This window comes from Delphinus delphis, chromosome 9 (genome assembly GCF_949987515.2).
Source record: "Delphinus delphis chromosome 9, mDelDel1.2, whole genome shotgun sequence".
In the NCBI taxonomy this organism is placed as follows: domain Eukaryota; kingdom Metazoa; phylum Chordata; class Mammalia; order Artiodactyla; family Delphinidae; genus Delphinus; species Delphinus delphis.
In genome coordinates, this window is record NC_082691.1 from 86,209,853 (window position 1) to 86,223,908 (window position 14,056).

At 36.9% G+C, this 14,056-nt stretch overlaps 1 protein-coding gene across 7 annotated transcripts in view; it reads left to right on the plus strand.

Annotated features, from left to right (window-relative positions):
* MKLN1 (muskelin 1) overlaps positions 1 to 14,056 on the plus strand; it is a 355,934-nt gene that overhangs the window by 327,145 nt on the left and 14,733 nt on the right. For all 7 annotated transcript variants that reach the window (XM_060020905.2, XM_060020903.2, XM_060020906.1 and 4 more), the window contains 2 exons: positions 3,429 to 3,531; positions 12,247 to 12,301. In XM_060020905.2, the coding sequence (XP_059876888.1) occupies positions 3,429 to 3,531; positions 12,247 to 12,301 (158 nt within the window). The remainder of the gene's footprint in view (positions 1 to 3,428; positions 3,532 to 12,246; positions 12,302 to 14,056) is intronic.

Consider the following 14,056-nt stretch of genomic DNA (forward strand, 5'->3'; position numbering starts at 1 on the left):
ATTCGAACTTACTTTATAAACACTTCCCTCTGGCTTTTTTTTTTTTTTTTGCGGTACGCGGGCCTCTCACCGCTGCGGCCTCTCCCGTTGCGGAGCACAGGCTCCGGACGCGCAGGCTCAGCGCCATGGCTCACGGGCCCAGCCGCTCTGCGGCATGTGGAATCCTCCCAGACCGGGGCACGAACCCATGTCCCCTGCATCAGCAGGCGGACTCCCAACCACTGCGCCACCAGGAAAGCCCTTTCCTCTGGCTTTTAATTAGAAAAGTAATCCATGGTTAATAAAGGAAAAAAAAGTCCTCTCTCCCCACCACAAAGAATTGAATCATCCCTCATCCCACCATTCAAAAATAATATTTTGGTGTGTATCCCTTGAATTTTATGTGCACAAATAGAATTTTTGTTTAAAAAATAAGGATCATCTTGCTTTGAATCTGATGTCTTTTAATGAGTGATGTATTATAAACATCTTATTACCATGTTAAAAAATAAAAATACAAATCATAATTATAATGGCTACATAGTGTTCTAGTCTGTGTAATTTACTTAACTAGTCTCCTTTTGTTGAATATTTAGCTTATTTCCAACTTATTTGCAATTATAAATAACACTGTAGTTAATATTATTATATACTTCCATATGCACCCCTATCAAAATTTCTGTAGGATAACGATAGACTTGATGAATTATACGTTGCCCTCCAGAAAGTTAATTTTCATTCCTTCTGGAAGTAAGTAGAATTATTCATTTTCCCACAACCAACCTATCCTAAGAAGTATTATTTTTGATCTTTGGCAGTCATTTTTCTCCTTTAAAAATCTGTCAGTGGACAGGTGAAATGACAGTTTATGGGAATCTGAAATATATATTATGGCATGTTTTAAGTTTCATGTTTTAAGTACAAAACATCATTAGTGACTTGTGCTAGTAAAGGCACAAAGTGAAAAATGAAAGTGGATAAGGAAAATAATCAGTAGCAAATTATTTAAATTTTTAATTACATTATGAAAGACTAGCACATCTTGTGAGTGTGAGAATGATTCATGAAATAAAGTGACTGAAGTTGAAAGGTAGCAAGTTTGTGTGATTGGGCAAATAACCAACCTTTGAAATTTGCTACTATTTAGTTAAAATATAAATTTTAAAGTATAAATTTTAGTTAAAATATAAATTTGAAGGGAGAGAAGTATATTGAATGCCAAGAAAGTGTCTTTGTTCTTAATGGTGCCACATAATACAGAAAATAAAATGCCACTGTTTTTTCGTATAGCATTCAAGTTTCCAAATATATTGATGATTTGGGGGTGGAAAGGGGCAAAAGAAAAAAATTTAAATATGATTAGTTCCTTGTTCCTTTAGGTAGAGGGCAGAATTGTTGGCTGAAATATAATTTTAGACTGCAGACACAAGTCCAGTAGTAAGTTTTTGTGGGCTAACAAAAAAGCTTAAAAAAGGAAAGAGAGAACACACCTTCCAGGAAAATGGATCCCTTTGCTGGATTTATTTAATAGTACAGTAGGTGTGTGTTGGTTAAGTTATCAGGTTACAAGGATAAAGACATACTTAGGATATCTCACTGAAAAAGAATTTATTATGAGAATATCCAGAGAATTAAGGTGCTTCCTCAGCACTTGAACAGTGAGGCCTGGTGGAGAATTGTTTAGGATACTGAGACAATTCTAATAGCTAGAAGCTACTGAAGTAGCTTTCCTTGTAACTGAGCCTCTCCCTTTCTGCTTCTTTCTGTCTACTTTTCCTGTTCTACTTCCTGACTCTGCTTTCTCTTATGGCTTCGGTAGGTGGCTAGGTAGCTAGGTAGTAGGAAGGAAGGGAGAGAAGGATAGGAAGAGAAGGAATATGTCATCTCATATCTTCTGCTTATTGCCTTCTGTGTTTTGTATATTTTTTGTGTCCTTGTGTATCTCACATTCAGATTCTCTAAGAGAGTATCTTCTTACAGAAAGTTCCCTAGAGAGCGTATCCCTATTGGAAAGAATTCTGCCAGGCCACTTTAAAAATTGCTCACCAAGCTCAAGACGATTGCTTTTGGCTCAGGTGCCAAAACTCTGGTCTAATTCATTGTGGACAAGATGGTAGAGTAACATGGACCTAAGACTCTCATCTGAGGGTTGTAAGACTGGCTGACAATCAGGGTACTATCTGGTACAAGAAAACTAATATTATGCCAGTCGTTGCCCCTCCAGGTACCCTATCACTGAGATTAGCTCTAAAGACAGGAAATTATTGATGCCATCAGCTGAACACAGTTATGAAAGGCTCTTCACTATTTTCCTTTCCCAAATGAAATTAAATGTCTTCTTTCTGTATAATATTTTGAAAAGCATACCAGTTTATTAGAAATAAGTACATATCTAATTATGCTATTAAAAAGGAATTATCATTATTTAAATAGATATATAGTCCCAAGCAGACTTTTTTAATTTAAGAAAATCCTTTGTTTCCTTTCAGCTTTGGAATCAGAGACACTTGAGTTTAATTCTACTTCTGCCACTTACTAGGTCTTAGCTTGGCCAAGTTCATTTACTAGGCTCAGTTCCTCATCTGTTTTTTTTTTTTTAAATGATGATAAACTTCTCATCATAGAGTTATGGGAGGATACATGAAATGATATATGTAAGATACTTGATACAGTGTCTAGCACAAAACAAACGATTGATAAATGATTGCTACAGTTTTTGTTATTACTGAGACATGGAAATAGTCTCATTAAAAATATCTAATCAGTGTTAATGATACTCATTAAAAGAAACTATACTCAGGCTTCCCTGGTGGCGCAGTGGTTGAGAGTCCTCCTGCCGATGCAGGGAACACGGGTTCGTGCCCCGGTCTGGGAAGATCCCACATGCCGTGGAGCAGCTGGGCCCGTGATCCATGGCCGCTGGGCCTGCGCATCCGGAGCCTGTGCTCCGCAGCAGGAGAGGCCACAACAGTGAGAGGCCCGTGTACCGCAAAAAAAAAAAGAAACTAATTTCACTTTCTGAAGTATCTGTTAAACACCTCCAGTGGAGAGTATATGACACAAATCTAGGAAATTATTTTTATTTTATCTCTACTTGTTTTTTTATGAAACATATTTGGCTGTTTTGCACTTCTGTTATATAAAATATTTAACGTATTCGCTATGTTTTGTAGTTGATTTAATCTTAGCTTATAGTTTTAAGAGGAGGGTTGGGAATGCTCTTATCCAGTCTCTAGCACCACAGCCTGACATTACCATTACATCTCCAGGGACTCCACATGTACGCTATTTATATATGTGTCAGTATTCTTACTTCTGGATTCTTAAGCACAGGATTTTTAGATATCCACAATATCTTCTCAGATACAGAGTATTCCACTCTGGGTTTAAAAGACATTTCTGATGTTTTTTCATAACTCTAGACAATTATTCTTGTTTACATTTTCTAGGTTTGAAGAGAAGGCCCAAATGGATCCCCTTAGTGCTCTGAAATATCTACAAAATGATCTTTATATAACTGTGGATCATTCAGACCCAGAAGAGACAAAAGAGGTAAAGGTGGCAATAAACTTCAGAAATTGAACGTTTAAAAAATTGTCTTTCTAACTTATATTTGTTGACTTTGCTCTTGGATGTTTAAAGGAAAGTGAGGAAAATATGATGACACTAAAAATCTTAAAAATGGTACAGAGCAGATGAAATAAAAATTGAGTAGACATATTTTCATGTGGTAATCTAAGATTCAAGTCACACAAAAACCTGTGATCCACTCAGAAAAGGATTCTCAGGTATAAAGTTTTAAGTAGTCATTAGATTTTGTACTGGAAAGGAAATAGAAAAATTTTACTTCTGCCATAGTTCCATACTTCCTTTACTTAAGGGTTACATAAAGTTCAGTATAAACTTTTTCTACTGATACTCGAAAATCCCCCTAAAAGAAGAAAGAAAACTCTCCTTTATTGTAAGGAGAAAGTGAAGAGAGGTTGGTGGGAGTAGAATCTTTGCTGGCTTGATATTTAGTTATATGAATGTTGTAGCAGTACAGTTTTACCATAGGCTACTAACTTCGTTTATCAGTAGCCCCGAAGCTTGAGAACTTAGTAACAGATCATTACTTTTCAGTTTTTATGATACATAACATGGGATGGAAGCAGCTGTTTCTAAGATTTAATATTCTTAGGGCATATTTGCGTATCCACAGTGTGTGAATATACCTGCAATGAGTTTCATGGTCTTACAACCTCTCTTCCAACTTCTAAGATTCCTTTTGTCACTTCTTCCTTTTGCTAACTATTCTTGTTCATAGTTCATCTGGCAACATCTGAACTGCAATCCATTTTACCTTCCATTCTCAGAATTGGTGATTATATGTAGTTCTGTTCCTTACATCTATTTCCCTGTTAGCTGTTGCTGTGCTTTGGCTTTGTAATAGCGACATCAAGCAGTGTTTTCCTCTGTTCAGCATTGACACAGGCATCAGACTGAATGACTTTCAGGTACCAGGTTCATTGTACTTTCAAGCAGAAGAGCCTGCATGTCCTTGGCACCAAAACAAAGAAATACTCTTTCATAGTTGCCTACTGTGAAAATAAGCCCTAGTTCTCTCACTCAGTATTGGTTACAACCCTTCAGTAGGTGGAGAATCAGCAGAACACATTTTAAAACCCCCTGAAAAAGGACAGTTAATTGTCTTTTCTTGAGTCTTCAGTCAATTCATGATACTATTTGAAATAGGGAGAACTGTCACGATTTTACCAAGTAGCAGAATATATTTGGTTTAATCTGTTATGGCTTATAAACTGAACATAGTTGTGAAGAGTCTGTTAATGTTCATTTTGTTAGACCATGCATTTGAGAGTTATAAATGGATTTTCTTGTGTTTTCACCATAGTCTGTCTAAAATGGCTGTAATCCAGAACATTCATTTTTCTTTTATTTTTTAAAACCAAACCAAAACAAAATATTTCAAAGTAAATAATTTCAGCTGTGTGAGTTGCAAGTAGGCCAAAGAAAACAGACAGTTTGCTCTTAAAGCTAAGCTAGTAGGAAAGTCCAGGACAGGGAGGTATCTCAAGTTCAAACAGTCATTTTAAGAATTTTGGTAGTGGGTTTCTCTTTTCCTGAAGAGTATCAAATTGTGATTTTGTATGCCACAGACTTCCACTCCATTTCTGAAAAGCTGTATCTATCAAGAGTTGTTTAACCCTAGTAGAAGTTAGTAAAAATGATGTTATTCATGTGTATGTCAGCATCAGAATCACTTTAGAAGCTTTTTCAGAACAATACCCTCACCCTAAGAGTCTCCTCTGTCTGCTCTTTTACAATGGAAAACTGAAAGCACACCTAAAAAATTGAGAATTACTGGTCTGTAAGGTTATTCTTTTGTTTAAAAACGTGTGAACAGATTTCATTTGGGGAAAGAAATCCCTTGGGGACAGCTCCAGTGTATATATATATATATGTACTTACAGTATCTGTTAGTGAGGCATATAGATCTTCGCTTTTCATTGTAAGAAATCATTCCCCTTTTTGAGAAAGGCCTTACTGCTCTTCATTTTCTGTAGTAGCTTGGTTTTGTTCTCTATGTATGTTTTACAAATTTTTCATTATATTAAATGATTTTATCAGCAACCAGAAGTGGTTTTTAGATTTTTCTCCCCCTTTTTCGGGTCATCATTGTGTCTTTTAGTAGCAAAATGCTGGTGGACTATCAACAAATAATGGTTCTTTGCTTTCTTCCAGTCTCCAGAGCATGGGTTCTAAATTGGTGATGAGCTTATAATAAAGCTTATGAACATTGTATTTTTTTCTAGAAAAGGGCCGAGAAAAGGATGCTTAAACTGATTGTGCCATTTTCAGAGAGGATTCTATAATAGAGAAGGAACAAGAAAAACAAGTTTTCAGCCACTATTGCACACTTTGTATTAATTGTCTTTCTACTGAGCTTCCAAAGTACTGATGTCATTTATTTAAAATATTGTGTAGAGTTCCTACAATATGCCAGGCATTCTTCTAGGTACAATAGATATACCAGTGAACCAAACAAGATACTTGCCCAGGAGGTACTTACATACTAGTGGGGGGGAACAATAAACGTATTAAATAAATTATACCGTGCATTAGAATTTGATAAGTATTATAGGAAAGTTAAAAAGAGATCAAAAATATAAGGGGACTTCCCTGGTGGCACAGTGGTTAAGAATCCGCCTGCCAATGCAGGGGACCTGGGTTCAAGCCCTAGTTCGGGAAGATCCCACATGCCACGGAGCAACTAAGCCTGTGCGCCACAACTACTGAGCCTGCGCTCTAGAGCCCGCGAGCCACAACTACTGAAGCCCTCGAGCCACACCTATGGAAGCCTGCGTGCCTACAGCCCGTGCTCTGCCACAAGAGAAGCCACCGCAATGAGAAGCCTGCACACCGCAACGAAGAGTAGCCCCCGCTTGCCGCAACTAGAGAAAGCCCGCGCGCAGCAACGAAGACCCAACGCAGCCAAAAATAAATAAAATCTACGTTTAAAATATATATATATACACACATATATATATATGTGTGTGTGTATATATATATATGTGTGTGTGTGTGTGTGTATATATATATATATATATATATATGGGGTAAGAATTGGGCAGTTGCAGTATTAAATAGAATAATCATAATAGACCTCATTTGGAAGTCAGATTTGCACAAGGACTTGAAGAATATGAGGGAGTGATCTAAGTAGATAATTTGGGGAAGATAATTCCTAGCAAAGGGATGGCTAGAACAGAGACCCCTGGGATGGAGAGTATTTGGCTTTGTTTAGAACAGCAAGGAGACACTTGTGGCTGGAGTAGAGGTAAGGAGAGTGAAAGCAGTCAGAGATGAGGTCCAAGAGGTAAGAGCAGGGATTGGCAGAACAGGTTATGAATGACTTCATAAGTCATTATTAGGACTTTGGCTCTTACTCTGAATAGGGAGCTGGTTCAGGGTATTGTCCATGCAGAGGAGTGATATCATCTGCTTTATGTTTTAATTAGGTCACTCTGACTGCTGTATTGAGAATAGACTAAAAGGGAACAAGGATGGAGGCAAAGAGAACTATGAGGGAGGTGTAGAAATCTAAGCAAGGGGGATTGTTGCTCAGAGCAAAGTAGTAGCAATAGAAATGGTGAGAAGTAAAGTAGATCAGATTCTCCCTCCCTCCCTCCCTCTCTCTCTCTATATATATATATGTATATATTTATATATATATATATATATGTATGTATGTATGTATATACTTTTTTGGCTGCATTGGGTCTTCGTTGCTGCACGCGGGCTTGCTCTAGTTGCAGCGAGCGGGGTTTACTCTTCGTTGTGGTGCGCGGGCTTCTCATCAGGTGGCTTCTCTTGCTGCGGAGCATGGGCCCTAGGCACACAGGCTTCAGTAGTTGCAGTGCGTAAACTCGGTAGTTGTGGCATGCGGGCTCTAGAGTGCAGGCTCACTAGTTGCGGTGCACGGGCTTTTAGTTGCTCTGCGGCATGTGGAATCTTCCTGGACCAGGGATGGAACCCATGTCCCCTGCATTGACAGGCAGATTCTTAACTACTTCACCACCAGGGAAGTCCCCTCAGTATATTTTAAAGGTAGAACCAACGGAATTTTATGATTGGATGTAGAGTTTGAAGGAAATGACTCCAAAGTTTTGAGCCTGAAAAGCTAGAAGGATGGAGTTACTGTCAACTGAAATGAGGTGGAGCCTCCTGACTGGAATCAGGAGTTTAATTTTGCATATGTTCAGTTTGAGTTGCCTGTGAAACAGCCGGCTTGAGATGTTGAAGTGATAGTTGGATGTTCAAGTCTGAAGCTGGGGAGAGAGGACTGACTTTATTCAGATTGTGTACTATTTACTCGGTACCTGTTAAAACTCTAGGCCAGTACATAGCAGTGCCACTTATTTAATTGGATGGTTAAAGTAACAGTTTTCTCCCCATCCTTCTGTTTAGAGCCAGTGAAGTTTATCTTTCATCTTAGAAGTTAGAAAAGAGCAACAAATTAACCCCAAATAAGTATTCACTAGAATATAGGAAATTAGTAAAATAGGAAACAGTAGAAAAAATATAAAAAGTGAAAAGTTTGTTCTTTGAAAAAGTGACTAAAATTGGTCAACCTCTAGCAAGACTTATCAAGGAAACAAATAATGAAAACATAAATTATCAGCATCACAAATGAAAAGGGGAGATCATTACAACCCTACCTACATTAAAAGTGTACTAAGGAGATATTATGAACAAGTTTGTCAACAAATTCAGCAACTTGATGAAATGGACAAATTTCTTGAAAGATACAACTTACCAAAACTAACACAAGAAGAATTAGAAAATCTTAAGGAACTCCATATCAATTACAGAGATTGAATTTGTAATTGACAACTTTCCAAGAGAGAAAATACTAGGCCTGGATGGCTATATCAGTAAATTCTATCAACCCTTTAAGGAAGAAAAAAATGCCAATTTGGTATAGATTTGTAGAAATCAGAATAAGACAGAACACCTTCTAAATCCTTTTATGAAGCAGCTTAACTCTGATGTAAAAACCCAAAAAAGACATTACAAGCAAAGAAAATTACAGACCAATAGCCCTGTGAATGTAGATACAAAATTCTTAAGAAAATTTTAGTTAATTGAATCCAGCAATATATAAAAAGGTTAATGCACAATAGCCAAGAGGGGGTTTATGCTAGGAGTACAAGGTTGGTTTCACATTTGAAAATCAGTATATTTCACCACATTGGCAGAATGAAAGAGAAAAACCACAGATCGTCTCAATAAGTGAAGAAAATCATTTGACAGAATGCAAAACCCATTGATGATAAAAATTCTTAACAAACCAGGAATAAAGGAAACATCATAAATCTCATAAAGGGCATCTGTGAAAAACATACAGCTAGTACCATAGTTAATTGTAAAACATTAAACCCTTTCCCCTAAGATTATGACAAGGAAAGGTTGTCTGCTTCAACACCTCTATTTAGCATTGTGCCAGAAGTCCTAGCTAGTACGATATGGTAAGAAAAAGAAATAAACAGCATATAGATTTGAAAGGAGGAAGTAAAATTGTTTGCATTTTTAGATGACAAAGAATACCTAAATAGATGGAGAAATAAATCACATTTGTGGTTTGAAAGACTAAAAAGTGTTGAGATGTCCATTCTCCCCAAATCGGTTTATAATTTAATGCAGTTTCTAAAAAAACTGTCAATATTCCAGTCAGTTTGGGTTTCTTTGTTGTTAAGGAGATAGACAAACTTATTCTAAAATTTAGTCAAAACGCAAAGGCTCTGGACTAGCTAAAACAATCTTGAAAAAAGAAAAAGTTGGAGGTCTCATACTTACTACCTGATTTCAGGACGCTGTATAGAGCCATAGTAATCAAGGTGGTGTGGTACTGGCTTAAGGATAGACAAATAGATCAATAGAACAGAATAGAGTTCAGAAACAGACTCATATATATGCAGTCAGTTTATTTTTTTGACCAGAGCACCAAGTCCAATAAGGAAAAGAAAGGTTTTTTAAACAAATAGTGCTAAATAACTGGATATCTCATCCCCTATTTCACTCTTTTTTTTTTTTTTTTTTTTTTTTGCGGTACGTGGGCCTCTCACTGTTGTGGCCTCTCCCATTGCAGAGCACAGGCTCCGGATGCACAGGCTCAGCGGCCATGGCTCACGGGCCTAGCCGCTACGTGGCATGTGGGATCTTCCCGGACCGGGGCACGAACCCGTGTCCCCTGCAACGGCAGGTGGACTCTCAACCACTGCGCCACCAGGGAAGCCCGTCGACCCCTATTTCACTCTTAACACAAAAATTAAGATGGATTATGGATCTAAGTATAAAACCCAAAACAATGAACCTTTAAGAAGAAAACAGATTATCTTCACAACTTTGGGATAAGCAAAGCTTTCTTGGACATGACACAAAAGGCACTAATCATAAAAGAAAAAGTTGACAAATTGGACTTCAACAAAATTAAAATTTCTACTCATTAAAAGACATTATCAAAAAAAAATAGATGAGGGAATTCCTTGATGGTCCAGTGATTGGGACTTCACGGTTTCATGGCAGAGGGCCTGGGTTCGATACCTGGTCGGGGAACTAAGATCCCACAGGCCACACCATGCGGCCAAAAATTAAAAATAAAAATAAAAATAGACAAGCCTCAGACCAAATAATATCTGCAGTAGATATGTCTGACAGAGGACTGATACCCAGAATGTATGAAGAAGTTTCATATATTTTTAGCTCTTCCTTTTATCCCCTTTTTTCCTAACTAATTTGTCCAGTTTCTTACATTGAAAGGATGATTAATCAGGTGACTGATACCTGAAATTTTAAAGGCTACAAGTACAAGTGTGAAGTACATCCTGAAGAATCAGTGGTATGAACTGCTCAAGTCTTGCAAAGTGCCAAGTAAACTCCATTGAGATTCAACTCATTTGTATACTCTTATTCCTTCCTTTAACTGACTTGTTTTCCAGCATCCTCATTCAAGATAAATATGAATAGTTCTCCTAAATTTTTATTTCTTTACCAATTTGTTAAAGTACAAGTGATGCAATAGTTTTATCTTATTTTGTCATTGTTCAGTTGCATTGTCTGATTTAAACTAACTCTGGCTAGCCTGGGAATCTAATCAACACTTAAAACATTTTTTCAATGTAAAAAAGACCTTTGAGCCTTTATAATTATATAACAATACAATTATATATGACCATGGAATACCAATCTAAGTTGTAATTTAGGGATGGCTTATGCATAATAACCATGCTTTTTTTCTCAGAGTTTGATTTACACAGAGACATCAGGTGTTTTACAGTAGCATGCATTTATTTTTGAAGTGAGAATTCATATTTACTAATATACAGGGCATCAGTCTCTCTATATGTGATAGATTCCCAAATGAGTAATTTTTCTTTTTTTTTTTTTTTTTAAAGGAAGAAGGGATAGTGATAGATAAGTGAATTCTTCTCCACCTTGAAGGGTGGTGCTACTTCTACATCATACGTTCTTCTTTTTTAATGTCGGTTCATTGGTTTGTTTATTTATTTTTGGCTGTGTTGGGTCTTTGTTTCTGTGCGAGGGCTTTCTCCAGTTGCGGCAAGCGGGGGCCACTCTTCATTGCGGTGCATGGGCCTCTCACTATTGTGGCCTCTCTTGTTGCGGAGCACAGGCTCCAGACGCGCAGGCTCAGTAGTTGTGGCTCACGGGCCTAGTTGCTCCGTGGCATGTGGGATCTTCCCAGACCAGGGCTCGAACCTGTGTCCTCTGCATTAGCAGGCAGATTCTCAACCACTGTGCCACCAGGGAAGCCCCTAATTTTCTTTTTCTTTAATCGAAGTATAGTTGATTTACAATATTATATTAGTTTCAGGTGTATAAAATAGTGATTCAATACTTTTATAGATTATATCCCATTTAAAGTTATTATAAAATACTGGCTATATTCCCTGTGCTGTACAATGTATCTTTGTAGCTTATTTATTTTATACATAGTAGTTTGTACCTCTTATCTCTGTCCTGCCCCTACCCCTTTCCATCTTCTCATTGGTAACCACTAGTTTGTTCTCTCTATCTGTGAGTCTTTCTGTTTTGTTTTATTCATTCATTTATTCTTTAGGTTCCACTTATAAGTGGTAACATCTGGTATTTGTCTTTCTCTGTCTGACTTATTTCACTTAGCATAATACCCTCTAGGTCCATCCATGTTGTTGCAAATGGCATTATTTCATTCTTTTTTATGGCTGAGTAGTGTTCCATTGTATATATATACCACATCTTCTTTATCCATTCATCTGTTGATGGACAGTTAGGTTGCTTCCATATCAGGCTATTGTAAATAATGCTGCTGTGAACATTGGAGTGCATGTATCTTTTCAAATTAGTGTTTTCATTTTCTTTGGATGTATACTCAAGAGTAGAATTGCTGGATCATATGGTAGTGAGTAATATTTTATATTTCAGTTGACCTATTGTTCCTTAATAAATACATACTTTAATATATTTTTAAAATAAAATAATTCCAGGACTTGGTCTAGTATTTTGGAAAATGATAATAGTAGTCCACCAGAAAAGTCAGCATGTTGTTTAATCTAAATACGGTGTTCTTCTTGCCACTTTTTGGTGAATAGACTTATGCACCATGTGCGGAGACATCCAGTGGCTAATGAATGGTCGAAATTATAGGAGTTTTTTCTCCAATGTGCTTACCTAGCTAATTTGCTTTTTTCTCTCCCCCCCACCCCACAGTTTCAGCTCCTGGCTTCAGCTCTGTTTAAATCTGGTTCAGATTTCACAGCTCTAGGTAAGTATTCCAATGTAATTTATCCGGCCATATGCCCTAGAATTTGGGAGGTTGGACTTTGATTTCTTTTAAATGAAACATCAGATGAGATGTCATCCAAACAAATGAAGCAAGTTTCAAGGTAGCATGCAAAATTTCTAATAACCTGCTACAAGGTTATTTTCCAGGTATCAGTCCCCAGTTCATGGATCAGTTTGCAGTTCCTATTACACCAATTGCAGGGTTATTATGCAAACAGATGGCAATAGAAGCCTGATCAAAATAAATTAATTTGTATAACGTTGTTTTGGAATGCAGACTGTATTACTGATATACTTACTATGAGTTAACACTTGCTGGTTGAATGGTTTTCCTGTTTGTTCTTTGTGAAATTGTGTGGTGTCAACAGAATGGTGATGGAGTGGGCAATGAAATAAATGTTTGGGAGCAGGACGAATTACCTCTTTCCTGAAAATGGACATTTTTGTATGTTGGTATCTTAATTGTTCCAAGTGTTTCTCAAGCATCCCAGATATGGGCATCAGTTTTCACTTAGTAGTACTCTCATTTAGTATTAATGAATTGTTAAAGTAGTTAAACTAGATTGTAAGTAAAGTGGGGAGTCTAGAAGTTCCAGAATCCAGAGCTTTAGTCAGGTGAATTTTCAAGGATCTTTTAGTTAGAATAAGTCATTATAGCTTCAGTTTTTCAACAAGATAGTAGCCTTTTGAAGTATGGGAATTTCCAACTTTCCTCTTGTCATTATGCAGTCACACAGTGAATGCATATTAATCTCATTAATGCTGGTGCTATTTTTAATTTGCCTTAGAGTCCAGCAATAGTATCGAAATTTTCCAGCGTATGTAATATAAATACTTCTCTTTATCTTTGGAATTAAATAACACTTTGGAATATCAGTTTAATTTCTTCATTGTTTGACCTTTTGTCTCTTAAAGGTGAAACATACCTCAAATGAAAAAAAAAACAGAGACATACAATGATGGTGTTTCTCACTGGGATGGAAATAGTAGTAGTGTTTCTTGGGGTCTTGCCCTTTGTTTTGTTTTTCCTTAATGAGTAATTGAGGCTACTCTACTGATCAAGGCAACTGCAGTCCTGAGTTATAATTCCAGAATATGTAGGATTCCACAGGGCAAGAAGACTGCTATAAAACGTAACTCCAGTAGGTTCTCCTAAAAATTTATGTAATTGTTTACCACTATCCCATACACTCAAAGGGCTTTTAAAAAATGTTTTCAGGTTGTTAGAAATCTCAGCCCTAAGATGGAGAGTCTAGTTATAGGCATTATTTTGGAAAGTTCACGCCCTTTTGAATTTTATCATTTGAAACAGGTTTAGTGATACAGGAACTGAGAGCCTTGCATATAGATATTCACTTTGAATAAATGTGTGCCTTGTTAGGTATGGGTACTGCAGCCCAGAGCCATTATTTTTATTTTAATGGTGGACAGCACTGAAATATCTCTGGCTGACTTATATTTAGCCTTTAGAACAAGAATTTTTTGGCAGTCATTTGAATATGTTAGACTGGTGTCAGCGAATGTTTTACTTTTAGCTTAACTCTTTTCTTCTTTCTCTGCCCTATTCACTGTCAGCTAATATATTTTGCCAGGAACAGTTTGTTTTAGTTGGATTCTAAACTTCAGGTACACTGAGATCCGTACAAACACAACAGAAAAAAATACAAAAAGGGAAATTTTCTGTGGGGTTTTGTTTCTTCCTACCTGTCTGAAGGGAGGCAGTTTAGTAGTTAAG